Source organism: Cebus imitator, unplaced genomic scaffold, assembly GCF_001604975.1.
Source record: "Cebus imitator isolate Cc_AM_T3 unplaced genomic scaffold, Cebus_imitator-1.0 Scaffold501, whole genome shotgun sequence".
Taxonomy (NCBI): Eukaryota; Metazoa; Chordata; class Mammalia; order Primates; family Cebidae; genus Cebus; species Cebus imitator.
The window spans coordinates 1,115,727-1,139,685 of NW_016107816.1; the positions used below are offsets into that span (position 1 = coordinate 1,115,727).

Here is a 23,959-nt window from a genome sequence, read left to right on the forward strand (position 1 = left end):
TGGTGACAGGAGAAACACATGCTCAAGACCCACAAACCCCAGTTCTGAGTAGGGTGGTTGATATTCGAAGCCTCTTTTCTTCATATACAAAGCTGCTTTGAAATTTTTTTTCTTAACACTCAATTAGGTTAGATTAGGAGCCAACAAGGAAGCCACAAATTATTATTCTTAAGTGATGATGAGTTTAACAGAATTGGTTAGCACTGGCTTTTGGTTAATCCAGTGCAGGTTTGGGAGTGCACAGTGCAAATGCCTGCTGTTCCTTAGAAGACTGCTATAGATTTACTCCTGCAAGGCTCTTGGAAACGCTGAGCAGGATGCAGACAAAAGATTGTCCTGAGCATGAAGTGGTTTTTCCACATTGTCTTTTAATAGGAAACTGGCTTGTGTAGATCTGTTTAAAGTCACTGATTCATAGGGAGAAACAAAGACTTGACAGAAACATGCTCAGATATCCTTAGTGTTTGCATTAGGGTTTCGGATGATGTTTTTTCTTCTTTTATGTGTTTTCTACATACACAGTTACATTATACATTACAAGTCATGAAATACATAGTTTAAGAAATACCTGCTTTCGGCAATATGAGAAATAGATACATTGTTTTTCAGCTCTCATTTGCACTTAGGGTCGTTCCTTTATGGGGCATTTGCTCTTAATCCTGGTCAGTGCAAGTTAAGTTGACTGTGTTTGTGATTTCTTTCTTAGGACAAGCTATCTCAACTGGAGATGGAACTGGATGAAGAAAGAAACAACTCGGATTTGCTGTCTGAGAGGATCAGTAGGAGCAGGGAACAGGTACTGTTTTATAGATGAATGATGCGTGGATTGTCCTGTATGAAAAAGAACATGAAGGGTTAAACCTGTGGATTCAGTTAGAGCTGGGAGAGAAGATTCATGCCATCTGGAAATGGATGGAAGATTGAATAGTCATCACCGTAATAAGCTTCTAGGAGAGACTTTGCCCAGATTACTTATATTTTAGATTTTAAATTTTAATCCTTGGTCAGATAATTTCGTAATCTGTACCTAACGTCATTTCAAGGATTTTAGGTTTTGTTTCCAGGTTTTTAATTAAGAAAGTGCCAATGCTAGTGAAGAAAGCGTGAAGGGTTTTCTACATGTTGATATACGGTTTGTCCAGTGCCATTTTAAGGCCCTAGGCATACAACTGGGTATGTTGTCATTGAACGCACATTCTATCAGTAGAAGTTTCTATATGTATCCACAGGTATCTTATAAATGAAGGGCTGAGACTAGTGAATACAAATTAATTATCTTTGAAACTGCCACTGAGTGTTCTGAATCCTCTTCTCAAAATGTTTCTGTATTTTATCTGTCAAATGGTTTGGTCATGCATTGGGGACACAGAAGCTACTTAACAGTGACACTGTTTCCTGTGATCTCACTGCTCTCCCCAGATCTCACCTGCTACTCCCAATCTCTCTCAAAGCCCATCTGAACCTTGGCTTAATTACAAAATGGAAACAAAGGCCAAAAGCCTTTGGATAATGCAGCACGTAGCTTGAGGAATTAGTTCCATTATCTATTAGCTGAGAATAACACTCCCTGATTGCCTCACAGTGTGGTCATAAGGATCCAAATGTAAGTGAAACTCTTTCCAAAACTGCAAAAAGCAGTCACTTGGCAAGTACTGTTATTGATTGTGAGTGCTTCATAGGAGTATTTACTGCTAATTAACTTGTCAAGGAAAAGCCTGCATCATAGAGCCTACTTTCTGTTGCACCTAACATAGTGTCTGCTACGAAATTCACACACTAGCATGTTGAACTATGACCCTCAGGGCCTCAGCTCTGAAAAGCACTTCTCCTGTTATGGCCAATAGATTGTTATTTATCAACACTTTGGAAACTTCCACTTTCTGCTTTATGTTTTTTACCCTCTCTATCCATTCTTCTCTGTTCCAAAGGGCACTTTCCTCTGGTCTCTTCTGCTTATTCATATGGACTTCCCTTCCCTTAGTTCAGGGTGACCAAGAACTGAAAGTCCCAGAGCTTGGGATAGCACCTTAGGAGCAGGCATCCCTGCTCAAAGTAGAAGGTGAATCACTGGCTGCTTTTCCATATTCTGTTAGGCCCCTATTGACAGATTTCTTTGCAGACAAGTGTGATACTCATGCTACTTTGCCCCTGAGAGAGAAGGAAATTGCATCCCCAGGTTCGTTCACTCTGACCTCCTCATGGGGTGTGGGTTCTGTCTGCATGTTCCCAGGCTGTGATAATGGCATTCCTCTGGAGCTGTGATAGCCCATCAGGCCAGAGCTGCAGTGGTTTAGAGAGGGACCTTCCTGAAAAACCACAAGTCCAGATGGAGAGCTCAACCTGGACATCTCCCCTACCACCCCTCAGAATTCTTACTGAAGACTGTGTTTTCTAAGTTCTCCCACTGGAATGAAAGCTGTTTTGTGATGAGGCCCTGCCAGCCTGGCTAAGTAGTCATGTTCCCCCAAGACATGTCAGGATCTGCTAAACATTCACAGTGACAAAGGATGTGACCATGGATTTGTTTGCTAGTGCTTCTTGTGACTTACACTGAGAGGGATAGTGGGAAAGTCTGTCATCTTATCAGTAACGAGGCAGTTAAAACAGACCTTCAGTTCTATGTTTACATCAGAAACAAAACACAGACACTGACCCAGAACGCGGCTGCCTCCCTTAGCTCGGCTGACAGCCCAACGCTGAGAGAACTGATCATGCAGATATCTGGTCCCAGAATTGCTCTGGACATTTCATTTTCCTTTCATCTGAGCACTTGGATCGTGGAGAACAGAGCTGCTATCCATGATGTGGTCAAGGCTAAAAATATTTCCACTAAGCCAAGAACTTGATGGCAGTTCAGGGAGGAAGTTAAGGGAACCAAGAACTTTGAACGAAGTCCAGGGAAGAAGTTAAGGGAATTCACTTGGTCTGCTGGGGAGAGCAGTGGGCTGGGAGTCCCAGACCTGGCTCCCGCACTAGCCTCATTTACCTCTGGGAGAGTCCCAGCCTCTCTGAGCTCAGCCTTTCAAATCTATCAAAAGGAAGTGATTGACCCAGGCGATTTCTGAAGGCTTTTCTGAATTCTAGCATTGCAGTGCTGCAAGAAGGCTTTATACATCCAGAAGTGTCTGATCCACCCTTTACTTTCCCCAGTTCTCTCCCTGTATCTGAGTCATATGCCTAAAATAATGAGTTCCACAAATGTCTACAGCCTCTTTCTGTATCAGCTCTCTTTCTCTCTTCTGTTTTCTTTCTACTCATTGCATCATCTGAGATAGGATAAAGCCTGGTGTTGGTTGTAAGTGGAGAAATTGAGGATTACATTCACATGCATGTAGGAATTCGTAAGAAAATGAAACAGAAACGCTGAGATAAAGTGATGTCTCCTGATTGTGTTCTGAGAGCCTCTCTTCTGGCCTTTGCTGCCTCCTGACTTGTGAGGGAAGGCCGAGAAATGGGTGGGCCAAATACCGGCCTCCCTGGAAAGCATCTCATTCTCATTTAAAGTTGAGGTGGAGCCAAGGCTTACCTCCAGCGTTTGAGAATGAAGGCTCTCTGGAGAGGGCCTTGGGTATAGACAGATGGGCCCTGATGCTGAGCTCTTTTGGTCCACTTAGGTTAACTTTTAGGGCTGTGTGCCTGGTGTTTTCCTGCTGGAATCAGAGCAAGAAAGGGGAAACTTCAAAACTTTAAGACCTCTTTTCCTCTCTCCCCTCAAATGCTGACCTTATGACATCTCCTTAACTAGGACATCTCCTAAAAAGCAGGAAAGGGTGCCAGTTATTTTGAACTCAAGTAACAGCATCGGCCCTGCCTTCCTAGCAAACTGCTACTAGGCACTGAAAAGAGAAGGCATGGGATGTTTTAGTTTGGGGATCTTCTTCTCTTTAAATTAAAAAATTCAGACTTAACAGCACTTTTCTTAAACTCTGGATTCTCACAAGCTCCTCTGCTGAATCTTTGCTTCCCCCAAACATCTCCCACTAGTCTTAGTGATAGAACTTAATGAATAAGCCAGAAAAAAAAGTTTTCCAGCAATGTTAGTAGTGAATGGTCAACCCCTCTCATAGACTGTTAGATGTGGCAAGGACCTCAGAGTCCAACTCTCCCCACTTCTCTGTAATGGATGAGATTTGAGGCCCAGAGTCACCTGGTGATTTGGCCACAGTCATACAGGCAATTGACTGCAGAGCTGGGCTTGGGTCTCAATTCCCAAGGCGATGCTCTATTTTATCAGTGCTTGAAAAATATGGTGAATACCTGCTGTGTGCATGGCATTGTGGTAAAGCTCCCAGAGGACCAGAAATGGTCCCTGTCCTTGAGTGCTACAGTTTGTTGGAGGAGGTGGGTCAGACCTAAAAAATGGATAACTAACAATAAAAAATAGTGGACACCAAATGCCAAGTAAAAGATTCAAGCAGCTAATGAGGGAAAGAGCATCGTAGCAAGGGTGATTATAGAAGAATCATTAGAAAGAGGGCGGGGACCTGGGCTCAGCTCTAAAGAAAAGATGAGATTTGGATAAACCAAGAGGACTGGAATTGGGATTCTAGATAGAAGGAATGGTGTGAACGAAGACTGGGAGGTAGGAATCTATACAGCAGTTTGAGAAGCAATGAATGGATGAGTGTGTCTTAATCAGATTTCCAGTTTCCATGGGAAATGAAAGGAGGTAAGTTTGAAGAGCCAGACAGAGGGTTTTGAATGTCTCTGTTGTGAAGGCAGTGGGCAGCCGTCAAAGGCTGTTGAGCAGAAAAGTGAAGCATACACAGTGTTCTAGAAGACTCATGTGGCAGGGGTAGGGGTGAGGACTGAAGAAGGGAAGACTGGGAGGGGCCTCAACTGCGCTGTTACCAGGGCAGAGGACAGGAAAGCTGTGTGAGACAGTGCGTTTGATCCTTCCATGCCTCTTCTTTTTTTCTCTTTCTTGTGCATACATTTGGTACACACTAAATGCTGGCCATGTTATTTATAAGTTCCCAGCCTGTATTAGTCCATTCTCACATGGCTATAAGGACATACCTGAGACTGAGTAATTTATAGAGGAAAGAGATTTAATGGACTCACAGGTCAGCATGGCTGGGGAGGCCTCACAATCATGGTGGAAGGCAAAGGAGAAGCAAAGGCACGTGCTACGTGGCAGCAGGAAAGAGGGTGTGTACCGGGGAACTGCTCTTTATCAGACCATCAGATCTCATGAGACTTATTCACTTATTCAATTACCACCCACCAAATCCCTCCCATGACACTTGGGGATTATATGATGCGATTTGGGTGAGGACACAGCCAAACCATATCACAGCCTTTCCACGGGCTTCCTTTACATGCCCAGGACATTATTATTTAGAGTGATGGATTCAGGAAATCCTAATTGAGAGACAAAAGTTTTTCAAACCTCTTGGATGTTTGGACTTTGTTTTCAAGTCTGACCACTATGAAGGAGAAAGGATGGATTTCGAGTTGATAAAATGATATCTTCTTTATGACATAGAGATATGGAGTATCTGTTTTGTCACCCAAGTATAGTCCCACCATATGCAGAAAGGTTTCCTATTGGCTTATAAGTTGAAGGATAATTCAGTTCAGTAGTGACTATTTTACTGGTATTTGGTCTGTTTAAATTCAGAGTAATCCTTTTTCCTTTCCATCCTCCAAAACCCATGTTTCCATTTATGACAATTGCCATCCTTACCAATGATTCCCTAAGTGCTAGGCACCGGGCTGGGTGCCTCACTTGCTTTCTTGTTTTCAGGGCTTTCAAGGAGAAGTGACTACCTAGGGTTACACAGTTTGTATGAGGTAGTGTCACAATTTGACTCCAAAGCCTCCTGCCTGTTCCCATTATCCGTGCATGAGACTATGTCATGGTCTTAAAGACCATTCCTTCAAATGCATTTGGGTCTTCACTCCCAAGTTAAAAATCATGTTTCCTAGGCTGGGCGCGGTGGCTCAAGCCTGTAATCCCAGCACTTTGGGAGGCCGAGGCGGGTGGATCACGAGGTCAAGAGATTGAGACCATCCTGGTCAACATGGTGAAACCCCGTCTCTACTAAAAATACAAAAAATTAGCTGGGCATGGTGGCGCGTGCCTGTAATCCCAGCTACTCGGGAGGCTGAGGCAGGAGAATTGCCTGAACCCAGGAGGCGGAGGTTGCGGTGAGCCGAGATCGTGCCATTGCACTCCAGCCTGGGTAGCAAGAGCGAAACTCCGCCTCAAAAAAAAAAAAAAAATCATGTTTCTTAAAACGGGTGAGGATTGAAGTTCAGCTGATCCTCTCCTGATTCTTTAGGAGTGCAGGATTAAGGAGCGGTCTGGCTTCACGTGTTTTAAATTAAATGCCAACAGGCTATTGGGCTAGCTTGATAGGCACTGCCACAAACACTTCACAGCACAGCTGGGCCTACACGGGGAGGCGTTCTCTTGGCCATGTAGCCCACGATGACCTAGCCCGATGGAAAGATGATTCATCCAGCCCAGGCAGCTGGCAGGTAGGAAAAATGCCAAGTCGAGCTTTGGGTGTCTTCATGGTCTCTCCAGGGACTGAGCGAGGCTGCCCAGTTGCCTCTGCAGATGCAGGATTAAATCCAGTGATAGAGCTGTGGGCTCCTACAGTCACTTTTCAGAACTGCTCCTCACTGGCTCACACCTGCTGTTCAGTCAGCATTAGGGGTGCCCTCCTGCTAAATGTGACTGTCTTCTTTGCAGTCACAAGTGAAAGATCAGGAGGGTTTTCTTCTTTCTCCTTTTTTTTTCAACTAAAATGCTACTAACCTCATAACTGCCTCTTATGGTATCAGCTGCTCAAAAACCCAGTGTGTACAGTTGATTAATAATAATTTTCCTTTTTTGTGATTATTTTTAATGCCAGCCAGGAGTGTGGGCTTGCCAACCTCTTTACAGCCCAATGGTAGACACAGGTGATGGGGTTCAGTATAGTTACTGGCCATCACAAATAGCTCTGGCTTTCCATTAACCCGAAAGGCAGCTGCTTGGAATCCTGAGAGCTCGCTCAGGTCGTGGGTATCTCTGACATAAAACCCACTGGAATCTGATACTGTGATTTCCAATCAAAATACTCAGGGCTTAGCATTCTTCCAGTCCAACTGTGATACACTTCTGCCTTCAGCTCTGGTTGTGTTTTTAATTTGACTGGAAAGTTTTTGTTAAGGCTATTTAATGTAGTTGAAGGGTAAACAGCATATAAAGCACCAAGCTTGTATAAATATATAACTTCCCAGCCTCGAGTTTACTCTTTTCTGGTTCAGGAGGCTGGCTCAGCCAAACCAGGGTTTTTTTTTGTTTGTTTGTTTTTACCCCAGGGCAGGGACCAGTGTGAGCTCAGGGTAAGACTTTTATTTACAATATTCCTAAGTCAGGGGGCCTAGTCCTGGGATCACTGCATTGAGGATAGCCAATAGCAGGGGGACACAGAATACTTCCGGGTGTATGGTGAAACCCATCCTTCTTGAGGCCTTGTCCACAGCACCACATGGTCCTTGTATAAGACTCCACGTGGTGCATTTACTTTAGAGTTTTCGTGTCAGGCTGTCCTTTGAAGAACTGAAGGAAGCTGATCATGTTTGCCAAAAGCCTGGGTTTGCAAAGACTCAAGAAAATGGACTTGCCTGCTCAGGTCACAGTAACTGTTAAGTTTTATGGCTACACATTTATTCCTTCCTGTTCTTCACTCTGATTTATTCTACATTTCCATTTTAATAGCCATCTTTTAAGGGACTGTAGTGGAGAATAAATAATTCCTTTTTGTTCCCCCTCTGGAGAGCCACCATTATCCGGGGACTCTCCAGGGAGGCCTTGAACCTGCGGGGGCCCTCGGGGATCCTGCCGTGGGAAGTGCTCCTCTGCACAGGGAAGTCTGTTTCCTGGTGGGATCCACAGTTTTCAGACATTGGCACTAAGGGTGCAAGCCTGGCCAGTGGCTACTGCGTGAGGTGGCAGGGTTTGTCCTGAACCCCCAGGCTGGGCCCAGTGCAGCGTGACCACTTGGGCATCCTGGAACCCCACCACACGCTCTCTGCCTCACTGCACCAGACGCGTTTTCCTTCCGGGCTCCAAAGTCCCTGCCTGAACTCTCCTTGTGGGAATTTTTCCTTTATTGAGAGTTCTAGATCCTACAGGTTCGCTAAGAGACAATGGAGAAGGGAAAAGGGAGTGTATGATTTTTTTGTCAGAAAACCTAGGTGGGCATCCCAAAGCTGCTTCCACCTAACACTGATTGGGGCACGTTTCTGGACCTGCCACCTGGAAACCCAGGGTGATAACATCTGCCTCAGAGAGGTCCGGCCCAGTGCCTGGCTTGGGGTGCTCTTGGTACGGGGCATTCCCCTCGGGTCTCCTGGCCGGAGCACAGCTGCAAAGCAATGCTTGCCTCTGCTCTGCTGGCCTTTGGTTGTCTGCTGGTATTTTTCAACCGCACACTCCACAGCAACTAGATTTCTAGATTTATTTCTCTCTCTACAAGCCTCCGGGTTTTCTTTATCCCTTCTCTTTTGGGAAAATAATTTCCCTTCCCTCCCTTTTTTTTTCCCTCCCTCTACCTTCCCTTTGAGCTACAGGTGCCTGCCTCCCACCAAGCCCTGGGGGATCCTCTTCCTCTCCCTGTCTTCATTCTGACCCTAGGACAGGCCTGGATCCCGTCCCTCCCCTTGCTGGGTGGCTGGTCTTCTGTGATACTCCCTTCTTTTCTCTCCTCTGTGGCTTCTCATTGCCACCTGATAATCGCGTGGGCATCTCTTGCACACCCTTGTGCCCCCTCCAGCCGTGGGTCACAGCTGCTGTCTTAGTCACTGCTGGGTTCCAGAGGAGAGGTGTGGTGTCTGTTCCCGCCTCTTGGCCTCCAGTGCCTCCCCTGAGCTTTGCAGTCAGCCTCTCCTCTCTGCAGAACTTTGCAGAAGCAAACTTGTTCTTGTCCAGCCTGTGTGCTTTACCTGCAGTCTTTGCCCTTCTTGGCTTTGGGATAGATCCTGGCTTCTCCCTGCCTCCCCTGACCTGGGAACTGAGGGGTGGGGGATTCCCAGGGCCCAGCTGCAGATCTTCCTCCTTCTTTATATGTCTCTCCTTGGTGGGCTTACCTGTCCTGTGGCTTCCACTGGCATCGTCCAGTTGGCCCCACCTACATCACCAGGAGGACTCTCGGCACAGGTGGGGATGTTAACAGTGCCTACTTCATTGGTGGTGGTGAGGAGTAAATGAGATATTGCTATTCAAATGCACAGAACTCGCTTTTGTAAGCACAATAAATCTGTGAGCTACTGTCACAGTATGACTTTGGGCCCTGTGTGACTACTCCCTGTCTCCCTCTCCACCCGCGCCATCGATGTCTTCACCTGCCCCCTCACCTTCCTCACATGGCTAGTTCCTTCCAACACTGCCCTTCTCTTTCTTACCTCCTACTCTGTGTTACTGGCAGCCCGCCCACCTCATTTGGAAAGCTACATTCCCTACCCAGCTCCATGTATTAGCCTGTTCTCATGCTGCTAATAAATGCATACCCAAGCCTGGGTAATTTATAGAGGAAAGAGATTTAATTGGCTCACAGTTCAGCATAGCTGGGGAGGTCTCACAGTCATGGCTGAAGGTGAATGAAGAGCAAAGTCATGTCTTACATGGCGGCAGGCAAAAGAGAGCATGTGCAAGGAGGCTCCCGTTTATAAAGTCATTAGATCTCATGAGACTTATTCACTATCACAAGAACATCATGGGAAAGACCTGCCCTCATGATTCAGTTACCTCCCACCGGGTCCCCTCCCATGACACTGGGAATTATGGGAACTACAATTTGAGATGAGACTTGGGTGGGGACTCAGCCAGACCCTATTCCCCTTTTTTCTACCCTGCCCGTCCCTGACCTCATTTAGGTCTTAGCTTAGTGTCTGTGTTTTTGGAAGCTTTTGCTGACCCTCTGAATCTGAGCCGCCACCCACTGCCACCCTGCCCCAGCACACTGTCATTTCCTGTCATAGTGACACTGACTACTTGTACAGGGCGTGTTCGTTTGTCCCCTGCTAGGCTATACGGAGAGTGGGCACTGCCTGGGTCTCTTGTCACAGTGTCCTGCATAGGACACATCTTGTAGTTTGAACAGCGAGCAAACCCGTCCTATCATTGTGAGACCACCCTTGCCCAGCATGCAAGTGTGTGCGCTCATGGACACATGCTTGCTCTTATTATGACAATGTGGGTTTTTCACTAGGGGAAACTCCTAATGGTGGGGAGCTGGGGTGTCTACTCTGCCTAAGGATGGAGGCAAGTGCCTCTGGCTTCCTCAGAAGGGTGCCACACAGCACCCTGAAGGGTAGAGGAGGCACCAGGTTGTGCTTTTATTGTATCATAGGCCAGCTTGGGGGCCCTTACAGGGTGTTTCATTCAATGGAGTTCCTTGCTTAGGAGATTGTATCCCAGAAGTTAGATCAACAAGGTCACAGGTGAGGGACTGGCAGAGCCAGCAGTTCAAGCTGGGCCACTGCTGTTGGTCTCTGTAATCGCTTCCCATTGCAGTGGAAGTTTAACCACGTCCTCAGTGAAGTGCCGGGACCTCCCCTGGGCACATGAACAGAACGGCTGCCCCTGGGAGGCATGTCTGTCCTCAGTCCCATGGCCCAGCTGTTCTGATGACCTCCACATGTGAGGTGTTGGTGGCTGGTTTAGAACCCACATTGGGAGCAGGGCTGTAAGCCTGCATTCATTCCCCTTGAACTTGGTGCTGGGGTAACAGTGACAGCCATTGTTCTGGCACCCTCTGTGCAGGATGTGATTGGCGAGGGCCCCAGGGCCCAGCAGAGTGGGAGCAGGCCCAGGCAGGGTGGACATGCTCTGCTTGCTGGGTCCTGGGCACTGCTGGCATTTTTCCCTTCTCTATGCAAGATGCCCTAAGGAGGCGGCACTGCCCTCCTCTGCCTGGATGTTTATGCTACAGCTGCATTTGAACTCTACATATATTGGAATCTTTTTTTCTTAGTTGGTCCAGAGACAAAACCATGCAGTCACAGGCAGTGCAGGAGCCTGGCTCTATCCCTGCTCCTCAGGTTACTTGCATAAACACTCTCTTAAGCCTCCATTTCCTCTGATGAACATTCTGAACCCCCATGACTTGGATGCCTGCCAGTCAGAAATATTAAAACACGAGCATTTTGACTACCTGGCACCCCCTCACCTAGGGGCAGAGGCCTTTGTATCCCAGCCCTGCCTGTCCCGCCAGCCTCATTTTGCCCCGTTGCCAGTGACATCATGCTGTGTGACACACCATGGTCAGGACAACGGGAGCCAGGGGGCAAATGCAAGCCTGCCCAATGTGGGGTGTCTCCTCTGGCCATTCCTGGGACCCCAGTTCTTGCTGTCCGCGGGGGACAGTGAGAAGGGGCGAGATTATCTTTTACTCACTGGGGTGCTTGTACAGGTGGCAAAATTCAACTTGAGGCAGGTCCAGGTGAGCCTGTGTCAAATGCTCTCCAGGCTCTGGTGTCCTGGGGTTGTGTGTGCACCTCTTAGCCATGTTGGACCCTGGAATTTGTTTTTCATCCTTAAGAAGGAAAAAGTGGTTTTATTTTACCGGCTTAGCTCTATTCTTCTGGCTTCTTCAGGCTGCCCTCTGCTGGACGGTTCTGGCAACAGGGTCTGGAGCCTTCCTCTCTGATAACTCATTTTACTCCCGCACAAGCCACTGGGAATCAGGAGAAGATATGCTGATGGTCAGGTGATGGGATTTCTTCTCTGGTGTTATATGCTGTGAGCCTTCTTTCCCGAGCATACAAGAAACTCTTATGAGTGTCCAGCCTTGGTCAGGTCTCCTGAAGTTGCCCAGCATTCTCACTGACTTGTATTTCTGGCATAAAAAAGGAGAGATTTAGCAGTGTCTGAGATATGCTCCTGTTCTGAAAGCCCTTTCTGAAGTTTGAGCTTATCATGCGGCATTCAGGAGTGCAGGTGAACGCTGGCTCCCCTATTCCTGGCTATGTAGCTCTTGGGGAAGTTGGGTGACTGACTCATCCTGGTTCACCTGTGACTGTCCTGGTTTTAGCATGGAAACAACCTGAGAGCATCCTCAGTCCAGGCAAACTCAGACACTGGGTCACCCTGCAAGTTGATTGACTTTTGGAAGCCTTAATATCCTCAGCAGAGATACTATGACCCACTTCTTAGGGTTGTTCAGGGGGTGTCATGGGATCCTACCTGTGGGGTCTAAGCAGGTATTGCCAGTTTTCTAGGGCACAAAGTAACACAAGGTGCCTTAAAACAACTGAAATCTATTGTCTCATGGTTCTGGAGGCCAGAAATCTGAAATCAAAGTGTTAGAGCCACACTGCTTCTGAGAGCAGTAGGGAAGTGCTTCCTTGCCTCCTCCCAGCTTCTGGTGGTTTCTGGCAGTCTTGGGCAATCCTTGGTTATAGACCCATCACCCCAATCCTCCACATCCCCAGAGCACTCCCTGTGTCCCCATGTTCACGCGCCGTCGTCCCTCTGTGCATGTTTGTCTCTGCACTCATATTTCCCTATTTTAAAGGACGCCAGACATACTGGATTAGGGCCCACCCTAATAACCTCATTTTTAACTTGGTTACCTCTCTAAAGTCCACTTCTCCAAATAAGGTCACGTCAGAGGTACTGGGGATTAAGTCACCAACATACCTTTTTGAGGGCACACAGTTCAACCCATACCAGCAGGGCTAGCTTTGACTCTTAGTGTTGTTTCTATCACCACCTTTGCAATCGTTAGGAAATCAAGAAAGAACTAAGAAGCAGATCCTGTACCCTAGAGCAGGTGGCAGGAGGGGCCGGGTAGGGCAACCTCATTCATAAAGTGGGGGTTGACCTGGTTGCTGGAATTCAGCTCCTGGGCACCATTTCACTACAAAGATACAGGAACAATCCTTCTAACCTCTGGGCTTTGGTTCTGCTTGCTATAGATGGAGCAGGTGAGGAATGAGCTACTTCAGGAGAGAGCTGCGAGGCAAGACTTGGAGTGTGACAAGATTTCCCTGGAGAGGCAGGTGAGGGCAGCTGACCTGTGAGCTGCTCCCCCTCCATCCCGCTAACCCTCCCCGACTTCACTGGAGGGCCCTCCTTTACTTGGCATCTCCAGAACCCTGGGGTGGGGGCTGACAGTCCTTTTCCTGAGTTGTTTTTCCCAGTCATATTAAATCTACAAGGAAGTTTGGCAGCTGAGGGAGGAGGAATTGCGTGTGTTATTTTCTGGATCCTGAAGAGGGCTAAATTCTAATGTAAAGAGGACGAAAAAGAATCCCTGTCACGAAACACATGAGTGACTAAGAAAGCTTCATCAGATTATTGTTTCTTTCACATGGTTTCTGTTCATGTTCTTCACTGCCCGTGATTGGCAAAGGAGCCTATTTCCCCTGCCCCCTGTAGATTTATAGGGCAAGGCAAAGCCTTTTTGACATTCAGGAGTCTTAGGACATGGCAAAGATTTCTTTCAGGCTTATGAGGGAGTGTGATAGAACCTCTTCTTCTGGCCCGAACCTGAGTTCAGGGGGTTTCCTTGGAAACATCTCTGGGTTCCCCAGGTCTCCAGGCCACAGGTCCTGGTGCAGAAAGCAGCCTCATCGCAGGCAGCGACCGAATGCCAGGTTCCACCCCATGTTTTTCGCTGCTCTGCACAGCACATGGCAGACACATAGCCCCTCACAGTCTCCCTATGTGTTTCCAGAACAAGGACTTAAAGAGCCGGATTGTCCACCTGGAAGGTTCCTACCGGTCCAGCAAAGAGGGGCTGGTCGTGCAGATGGAGGCCAGGATTGCAGAGCTGGAGGACCGCCTGGAGAGCGAGGAGAGGTAAGCTGGGCCCACGGCAGTGCAGAGGCCCCAGTGGGCAGTGACAGTCCCATTGCAATGTGCTCTCACGTTTGGGATTTCTCCCCATCCTCGTAGCCTGTGAGGAAGGCAGAGCAACTACAAACTTACTTTTATTATTTCCATTTTATAGATGAGAAAACAGAGACCCATCAAAATCAGTGACTTGAGTAAGGTAGCCCGGCTAGATACTGGTGTAGCTGGGTTAATGCTTAGGACTCCACTTCTCAGTCCATGGTGGTGCCGCTGTCCTTGCTGTTCCTTTTCCGTTCTCTCGGTAGGACAGGCTGCCTCGGAAGCTACCGAGTTAGAGCCAGGTTAGAGGCCAGAAGGCTGGCTCTGCCCTGGGGGCCAGGTGTATTTAAGCAGAGGCCGATTGGCCACCAGTCCGAGATGGGGCAGGTCCTCCCCCGGGGTGGGAGGGATGTGGGATTCAGTGAGCACACTCCTTTCCAACAACTCAATTCTCTGCAGCTGACTCTTGAGTGACAGCCTGAGGGCCAGCACCAGGTTGAACTTGACCAGCCTTCCAGCCAGAGCTCTGACTCACGGCCTCTCACCTTCCTAGAAGGGGCATGGTATGCAGGCATTTGAGACTTCAGATTATCTACTCTGTTAGTTGGACTTTTGGAGAGTCAGGCCAGAACAGCCTGGAGTAGACCCAAGACGTCTGCAGTTTGTGACTTATTGCCCTACAAAGTGAAGCTCAGGAGCTCTGGGCAGTTCTAGCCGCGCTCAGCCCCTTGCTGGCCCTGCAGCCTTGGGCCAGTCACTCTCCTTCTCGGAGCCTCGTTTCCCTGCCTCTCTCACAAGCAGCTTTTCTTCCTGTGTAATTGTGTTTCGCTGACCCTAAGCCTTGAGCTGACCAAGCACCTCTGGCTGGAGCTTGCCCTCCTCCACAGCCTGGGCTGGGCCCCTGCAGGGATGGGAGTGAGAGTGTTCTTGGTTCTGCCTCCCCACTTCCAGGGATCGGGCCAACCTGCAGCTCAGCAACCGGCGGCTGGAGCGGAAAGTGAAGGAGCTGGTGATGCAGGTGGATGATGAGCACCTGTCGCTGACGGATCAGAAGGACCAGGTGGGGGCCTCTGCGTGCATTTGTCCTCAGATGAGACTGCATGTCTCAGGTTGGGGCAGCAAGGGAAGCAAGGACTCCCTGAGCAGGGTGGAGTGTGAGTGGGCTGATTCCTCCCCTTCGACGCACCTGGTCACATCATAGAATGGGGGCTTCTTGCCTACATAATTAGGGGATATCACCAAATTCCACACCCTGATTTTGGCTTTTAGAGAATAACCTTGTCTTACCACCTGATCTCCATGTTTCCCCATAGCCCCTGTCCTGGTTGCCTGGGGAGATGGTGGCTGGACCTGGGGTGGATTGAGTGGTGGGGCTGGGCCGTCAGCTGGCACTCAGAGCCACCCTCTCTCCTGATGCAGCTGAGCTTGCGTTTGAAAGCCATGAAGCGGCAGGTGGAGGAAGCGGAGGAGGAAATCGACAGACTGGAAAGTTCTAAAAAGAAGCTGCAGAGGGAGCTGGAGGAGCAGATGGACATGAATGAGCATCTGCAGGGGCAGCTCAACTCCATGAAGAAGGACTTAAGGTGGGCAGATGTGGAGGCCACAAAGAGACCAATAATCCTCCCATGGTTGAGGCAGGCTCTGCCTTCGGAGCATTCTCACTCCTGTTGTCTCAAAGCCAGTTCCTCACCGTTGCTTTTGGGGTTATCTTATCCTGGAGGTGAAGGTAGCTGTGTCCACTTCAATCATCCTACATGGGCAGTAGGGTCTCATGCATGTCGTTCTTAAACCAGTGCCCCAGTGCCAGCTGGGCAGGTATCCGTGTTGAATAGTTTCCAGGAGAGAGCAGCTCTCTGAAGCTTTTCTGCCGTGGTCCTTAGGTTGGGGGTGTGGAGTGGAGGGTTGGGGGGCTGGGTGGGTTGCTTTCTCTGCTCTAGGGTCTCTACTAAGGGTATGAGGTAAGGTTCATGCGATTAGGTTCATGCTGATCCATAGAGCTGAGCCTTTCTTGGAGGCTGGCCGTGACCTGGGGCTCTGCGCTGGGTGCCGGGTAGTTCTCATAAATGGACAGAAGGCTCCAGCTCACTGAGGATCCTGTAAAACAGGGCCTGTCAGCTCACTGGCCCCAAGGTCGGCATTAGGGTGCAACATTTAAGAGAGCATCAAAAATCTCAGTAATTAAGGTAGATAACATTTTAGACCAATATTCAAAAGATAATAGGTATAATCCATGATGAACAAAATACCAGAATTTTAAATTAAGACAAGATTGATAACAGCCTGGGGAAATCAATAATACCAATCCTGTCCCAGCCCGGGCCACCCCATCAAGGGCTTTCTGTGCTGAGATGGGGGCAGTGGGCTACCTGTGGCTGAAGGGACCATCAGGTGCAGACCTGCTAAGTTCACGTATTAATTTTCTGTGCCACTCAGTGGCGTGCAGAGACAGCAACCCAGAACCCTTCCTTCATCTACAAATTAGTGACAGGCCCTGGCTCAGGGCCTCGAAACATGCCCCTTGTTGTTTCAGCAGACTGAAGAAGCTGCCGAGTAAAGTGCTGGATGACATGGATGACGATGATGACGTCAGCACGGACGGGGGAAGCCTCTACGAGGCGCCCCTGAGCTACACCTTCCCCAAGGACAGTACCGCCACAAGCCAGATCTGAATGTGCTCCTGGGCTGTGGAAGTGGCTGTCATCCCTGCAGGAGCTGCAGCCACCCAAAGCAGGAGGCAGGGAGGGGAGTATCCGTCTGCCACCGACACCATCGCCGCCTGTTTGCACAGCATGCCAGTTCCTCAGTGTTACGTTCCTCTCCAGGGTCTCTCAGTGGGTCTTCAACAGGGAGCTTTTGCAATTTAAGACTTTGGGATGCCTGAGGAACAGGAGCCACCGCCTAGTGGGGTGTCGTGAGAAACATACTTTGGTAGGCTGAGGTCCCTGTTCCACAGTCACTATTTCCATTGCTGTCCCTGCCCCACTTCTCACTCCCCCTGCCAAGACAAAGGGTCCAGAAGGCTAGGTCTTATTTAATAGCACTGTGCAGGGAGGAAACAGTGTATAGCTGGTACATATTTTAGACCAGACCTTACGGACTGCTGCTGTTCTGTTTGGAATGTGATGGAAGCTTGGTAGGGCGGCTGGTTTGTAAAGTTCATGCACCTATATGGAGTATTTTTTTTTTTTGAGACGGAGTTTTAATCTTGTTGCCCAGGCTGGAGTGCAATGGTGTGATCTCTGCTCACTGCAACCTCTGCTGCCCAGGTTCAAGTGATTCTCCTGCCTCAGCCTCCTAAGTAGCTGGGATTACAGGTGCCCACCACCACTTCTGGTTAACTTTTTGTATTTAGTGGAGATGGGATTTCGCCATGTTGGTCAGGCTGGTCTCCAACTCTTGACTTCAGGTGATCCACGTGCCTCAGCCTCCCAAAGTGCTAAGATTATAGGCATGAGCCACTGCACCCGGCCTTTGAGTATTCTTTTTTAAAATATGAAGCTATTAGATTTTAAGTATTAAGGAGCAGAGGTGAGAGAGAAAGTAAGTCAAGTAAAGACCACTTTGGAAACCAAGGTTGGAAAAAAAAAATTGTATTGGTCACGGACAACTAAGACCGAGAAAAGCAGTTCACGTGGTCTGGGTAAACAGCGCACTGGAAGAGGAGAAAGCCAGAAGGTCACTTGTGTCTATGGCTGCAGCTATGGCCTTCTTTGCTTATTTTATCTAGAATTCTATTACAATTTCTGAACCCTGCTGAGACCCGTGCCCAGTCACTGATTGCAGTTTCTTTTACACAGGTGGGGTAGGGAGACTTGTAAATAAGGTTTTAAACAAATGATGCCGTTTCTGGAATGATGGGGCTCTGTGGTCATGTTTTACTGGTCCTTTCCCCCTCCTCCCACAGCAGGCTTTTGGGATTGGGGGATTAGAAGGATATGGGGAAAAGGTTCGTGGACTTAGCTGTGAGAACGAGCTGAGAGGTGTCCGGTAAGGTCATGGGGGAAGGGAGTGGAGAGAGGAGATAGGCAGGTGTGGGTGTGGGTCCTGTGTGAGAAAGAAGACAGAGAAGTTCTTGCAAGCTGGGGGATGTGTAGGCCAGAGGTGGGTTGAGTAGGAGCTCAGGTTTATGTCGAGGAAGGGAAGGAAGACAGAAACAGAAATCAGGCAGAGGTGTGTCTGTGCAAACTAGAGGACTCCTTCCAACTTCGTGGGACAAAGAGACATCACTAGCAGCAGGCTGGCAGGGAATGGTTGAGGTCTGGGGGCAAGGCCACGTGACTGGAGAAGAATTTCAGGGAGCATGGGGTCGGGAGGATGCTAGGTATCCGGGCACTCCCTCCTGGCATTCCTGTGTCACTTCACATTCTGACAGTCCCCAGGCATGCCCATAGGCCAGGTCCAATCACAGCTGGGCTTCCACAGGTCACAGTATGGGATAGGCAGCTCAGTAGGGATATGGCCAGGGAGAGGACCCTGTGAGTTGGTGACATATATGGGGCAGAGATGGTAGTGTTCAGCTGCTTCCACAGTGTCCCCAGGCATCCCAATAGGTGGGAGGCTGGTGGGCCAGAGAACTCCATGACAGTTGCCATGGAGTTCCCCCTGCGCCAGGTTAGAGACCACCCAACAGGATTCAGAGTGGTCAGCCCAGTTTAAGGGTGGGAGTCTGGAGCCAGAGAACCAAGCCCCTTCCATGTCTACAGGGTCACCATCATCCTCACCACAGCCAGGGGTGATTCTCTCCTTTGCTTGCTTATGTGGGGTATGTACGATTCCTCCCTTTAGCCGTTCATTCATTTAGCAGATTATTGAGCATCAACGATGTGTCAGGTACAGTCCTTGGCACAGAGACTATAGCAATGAATTAAACAGCTACAAATTCCTCCCCTCTTGGAGCTCAGTGTTGGGAAAGGGGGTGATAGATGACAAACAAACTGACATGGAGGTTGAGTACCTCTGTACTCAGCCCTTTGTGTCTCTGTCCTCCTGAGGACGTGACAAGCCTGGTTTCCCTAGAGCTCACTTTGACCTTCGGTATGTTCATAATTTCCCTGCTGCTTCTGCTGTCCTTCGACATCTGCCAGTAAGCCTGCCTAGAGAAACCTCAGCCCACTCATATGTAGAGACAGAGCTGGGGAAGGTCAGCACGCCCAAGAACTGTGGGAGTGTGTGTGTTTCGGTTTGTGAGCAAGTAGCTGCCCCTCATTCTGGCCAGTTCTTGGCCGTGGCCATCAGGCTGGCTACAAGAAGCAAAACTGTCCACGCAAAGAGAACAGAGGTCACCTTTCAGAATACTTGCATCATTACCGTAAAAATAGGTTGTTATACATTTTGACAATCGTGCTATCGTACACTCTGAGGGCGTCAGCAGCGCATGCGAATTAGCGGAGTGGGAAGAGTTAAGAGACTGGAAGTTGAGAAGGGTTTTCAAGTCCCGGCTCATCTCACCCCAGTGACCTTGACAGTTGCTCAATCTCAGAGCCATGGATTGCCTGGGACAGAGTGAAGATTAGGGCCCACGGTCCTTTCCAGGTATAACATGCTATCATTCTTTAATTTTATTATATATACATATTTTTTTCTTTCAGAACTAACCCCAATCAAGAGTATTTTCTTTAGGTAGCTTAAAAAGAAAACATATATTTTATGTAAAAACACATACATGGCCAAATGCAATACTGAAGAGACAATCATCCTGTATCTTTTATGTTTTTTTCCTGCTTCGGAGTGTCGTTCTGCAGTGCCGTCTGGCATATTTCCCTGGGTTTCTGCTTTGGGGTATGGTTTGGTTGCTTTGGGTTGTCATGGGAAAGAGATATTCTTCTTGCAGCTATGTCCATCTCAGTGAATTCCTGGATAAAGCAAGATTTCCTTTCAATAAACGCTGTCACCCAGTGGGAATTTTGACTCTCCTGTGATTGTGACTTCTTTGTTTTCTTCAGAGCTTGGCTCTGTGTCCTCTGAGAAACTGCCAAGGTGAGCGGCTGGGAGCTACTGGGGGAAGTGGAACTTGGAGGTCTTCCAGCCCTGGGGCCGGTTTCTGAAACAGAAGGGTGGGGACTGGTCAGTGATGAATGCTGAGGGAGTTGGTAGCCCTGGATGCTTGTGATGTTCTGAAAAATCCAAACTACCTGTTCCAGAAAATGGCAAAAGAGGAAGCATGTTCAATGTTAACAATAAACAGGAGCCCCCTGTGTACCCCTTCTTCTAAATTTGAGTTCTTCTGTCATCGTAGCTGGCACATAGTCTGTTGGTCTCACACCAGGCCCGTGGCAGGCACCACAGTCTGTATGTTACAGGAAACAAAAGCAGCTTCTGTGTGGAAGGGGACCTACAATGATCATTGTCCTCAGATCTGTCTATCCTTTGCCCTGTCCTCTGGAGGCTGACCTATATAGGCCCTGGGTTCCTTGATGGCCACTCTGGTTGGGTTCAGCCAGTGGGAGCAGGTGGAATTCTGGACATGTCTCACTCTCTGCTCTGTGTGGCCGTTTTGGGTGGGCTCTCCTAGGACTTGGGCGACCTTCTGTCCTTGAGCCTGTGGTTCTAAGGGTGGTCACGGCTTCCTCTTGCTGTTCCTCTCTGGGTCCCTGCCCTGTTGGGTTCTTGTCACACTGCCTGCCCACCAGAGAGCCCTTCATTGAGCCGCCATGGTTCACTGCTGTGTCCTGCCCAGTGCTCTGTCCACAGCCTCCTCTGCCTCCTGGTCCATGTAGGCATTCTCTACATTCAGCAGTCCGGCAGCACTGACTCTCCTTATTCTAACTGGAAAAAATAAATGAGATTTTCTAATTTTCATAAGTACAAAGCCTTTGTATAGATTGTTGCTTTCTTTTTTAAAGTCAGATACCTGACTTTATTGAGGTCCATAATTTTCTAATTTGTAGTAAAAGACAACTCTTTTTTTTAGCATTAGTTGCTTTTGTATTTAGGCTGCTGGATTTGGCTGCTCTGCCGAAGTCCTCTTGGTGGCAATGCGATTCTGAGCGGATACCTTTCCCTCAAGCCCTCTGGAAGAATGTGACTCAGGAGGCCCAGAGCCAAAGGAAAAAGGTCCCCACAGGCTGGCGGTTCATTTCCTTCACGTTCTCAGCATTCCTCCTCTGAGCTTGTGTTAGAGGGAGCCTGTCTTTGTGAAAGACTGTCATTAGCCAGAATTGTTTCTGTTCTAAGTCTTCAAATGATTGGGGAGAAAGGACTTGACAGCAGGGTCCAAGCATTCTTGGCTCTGCAGAGGGATCCACATGGCTTGGTCCTGTGCTCAGACCTGCCGAATACCTAGGGCTAAAGACTCTCACTGACTTTCACGTGCGTGACTGAGGCCCAGCCCGTCTCTGCCAATGAAGAAAGATTGGAGTGTGTGCCCGTAACTGGGTTATTAAAGCTAGAGAAATGCAAGTCAGAAAGACGTTCAACAGGAATAGCGATGGTGTGGGGGGAAGGCTGCAAGGTTCCCACCGTGCAGGATCTCACCTGGCCTCACAGCAGTTGTCTGCAACTCCTAGGGGATGGGAAGTGGGATTCCAGAGGTTTGCCGGGTAAATGCAATTATACAATTTTTGGGGAAAGGCAGAAACTGGTTTTTTGGGAGGTAAGGAAGCTGAGTCTCTGGGAAGTTGGGCATTTTCCCATCAGCCGCACATGGAGTAAGTTACCTGCCCACGATCAGCACCTGCCGCCATAGGCCAGGGACCGCCGGCGAGCAAGGTTTAGGCCGTGGTCTAGGACCTTTGAGTGCTGACAGTAGGGCTACAAAATGGTTATTAAAGTAAATGGAAATGACATGTAAATATTAAGTCCATCACATATTTATGTGATGTCAAATGTGTCTGTTTTTCCTTGTAGTTTGCTAGCTTTCTATCTGCAGTCTGTACCCACTGTTTTCCCTGAGACAGTATATGATTCCACCGCTAACGTGTTGAGCCCTCACTTGCCATGTATCAGGCATTGCCTAAGTCCTTTATGCCTATTGGCTCGCTTGATCTTCATGACCACCCCTTGGCGGGTCCTGTTGTGACAAGTGAGGACATACTGGCAGAGGCTACTAACCTTCCCGAGGGCACGTGGTAGGATGTGGGGGACCTGGAATTGGATTCTGGGTCTGGCTCTGGAGTTCACACTCTGCCGCCTCTCGCCCAGCCCCACACGTCCTGCAGGATACAGGTCTTTAATTTGGTCCTTGTATTAGGGGCTCCTACGGCCTCCCAGTCATCCAGTTCTCCCCGTCAGTGGTGGGTTTCCACGCACCTCGACAGAGGGCTGCCTGCTTCCATCCTGAGCACAGCAGTCAAAGGCAGGTGGAGATGAAGTGAGCTTGGAAACCACAGGCCTCATGGATGTGGCTGGTCAGGGATTCCTAGCTGTTCCTCTAGCCTGGCTGCTTTGGTGCCATTGACTGCTGTGATCTTCAGATCTCTTATTTTACCCTGGGTGCTCCCTTGCTGCCAGGCCACCCTGATTTCTCTGAGCCTGAGCTGCGTGGGTAGCTCTGCGTGGTCATCGGGCCTCCACACTGTCTCACTGGATGGAAAGTGGTCTCGAGCAACATCAGCAAGTCCTCGAGTTTGGGTGGTTTTCAAGAAACATGTATCTTCCCAACCCCCAGACTGCTTTGTGATGAAATTCTGTAACTGTACCACAGTAATAATCATTGTGCTGTGCACATTACATGTTGGTGCCGCATAATAAGCAGACTGTCCCCAACAGACCACTATTGACTGAAGTCTTAATTGGACCCCTCACTTGAGTCCTAGGTGTTGAGCTGGAGGCTGGAAACCCCTGGGCTCAGCAGCAGTGAACTGCCTTCCTGGAGGTGGCAGCACAGTCTCTGCCAAACCAAGGGAGTGGTCCCAGTGGGAATGGGGTCTGGCTCCTTGTGAGTGGACAGGAGGCTAACCTGTGTCCAGATGAGGAGAAACCTGTAGGTCACAGCAAGCTTTGGGACTTATGGGCGCGTGCAGAGCTCATCTTGAAGGAGGGGGACAACTTAGCCCCTGGCCATTCCTGAGCAGTGGGGTTGCATTTGTGGAAATAGGACCCAGCCTTTTGACGCAGTGTGTGGTGAGCTGGAGCGGGGAAGGGTTGTGTGTACAGGTGGTGGGTAGTGTCCCTGCCACATGTACGGACATATCTTCTGGACCCCACCCAGGGACTTTACAACTTTACTATGGGAATGAACCCAGTAGTATTTTGGGGCAGTGGGAATGGTTCTTTACTAATGTGTAAGATCCCTTAATAGGGCAGAAGCCATAATTGGGCAAACCTTATGGGCCAGGAATCTCTGCACGTTATCTGATTTAATCTGCACCCTATGAGGTAGGTGGCATTGTCCACTTTCACAGGTTAGGAAATGTGTGTAAAGATCAGTAACTTGCCCAGGGTCACCCAACTAGTAGCTAAAGTGGCTACAGGTCTGCCACTCCAACCACCCGGAACGGCCTGTATCTTACTGTGGCCATCCTCACCCTACTGCCCCCCGAAGTAGTCACTGCTGGCTTCCCTAGCCGAGGACGCTGGGCACAAAGGCTGGACGCTGGATTGCAAGTCTGTGCTTGCAGCCTGAGGCCTGCTCTAAGGGAAGGCAGATGGCCTGCCTCGCCTTTCTCTAAAACCCCCTACCACCTGCTGCGTGTTGCCAGCCTGACTCACTGACTCCAGTTACCTCTGGGCCTATGGCCCTTCTAGGAGGGCCTTGTTTTCCAGGAAAGGGTTTGGAGATTAAGATAAGCCAGCTGCCTCCAGTTAAAGGCCCTGCTGCCTTTGAAAGGGCCGGGAAGCCTGCCAGTCCAGCTCCTTGATTGCTCACTTCTCTCTGTGGCTGGGACTGCCTCTCCTTTCATCTGTCCCTGCCTATCATTGGGCATGAATACTGGGGCTCTTTGGAGACAGGCATAGGAATCCCTGCAGAGGGAAGCAAGGGATTTTAAAACTGGTGCCCAAGCTTCCTCTGGGGCTCCTGACTCCCCCACGTCCCTATCTGTTCTTCCTGGGGAAGCTGCTCCTGGCATTTAGATAACGAAGAAGTAGAAAACAGAACTGGCCTCCTTTCAACCTGCCTGCGGCCTCCTCCTCCAGCCCGGGTAGACTCCAAAGCTCTGGCCTTCCTGAGCAGTGCTTCTTTCT

General features: G+C 49.1%; 1 protein-coding gene across 2 annotated transcripts in view; it reads left to right on the forward strand.

Moving 5' to 3' along the window:
* The window catches only part of CGNL1 (cingulin like 1), a 177,484-nt gene extending 160,452 nt beyond the window's left edge, over window positions 1–17,032 (forward strand). Inside the window, exons 15-21 of one of the 2 annotated variants that reach the window (XM_017513799.2) lie at window positions 707–796; window positions 12,919–13,002; window positions 13,680–13,804; window positions 14,789–14,897; window positions 15,257–15,420; window positions 16,368–16,518; window positions 16,549–17,032. In XM_017513799.2, the coding sequence (XP_017369288.1) occupies window positions 707–796; window positions 12,919–13,002; window positions 13,680–13,804; window positions 14,789–14,897; window positions 15,257–15,420; window positions 16,368–16,506 (711 nt within the window). In that variant the 3' untranslated portion in view covers window positions 16,507–16,518; window positions 16,549–17,032. The remainder of the gene's footprint in view (window positions 1–706; window positions 797–12,918; window positions 13,003–13,679; window positions 13,805–14,788; window positions 14,898–15,256; window positions 15,421–16,367; window positions 16,519–16,548) is intronic. The other variant, XM_017513800.2, reaches the window with a different exon arrangement.
* The last annotated feature ends 6,927 nt before the right edge of the window (window positions 17,033–23,959 follow it).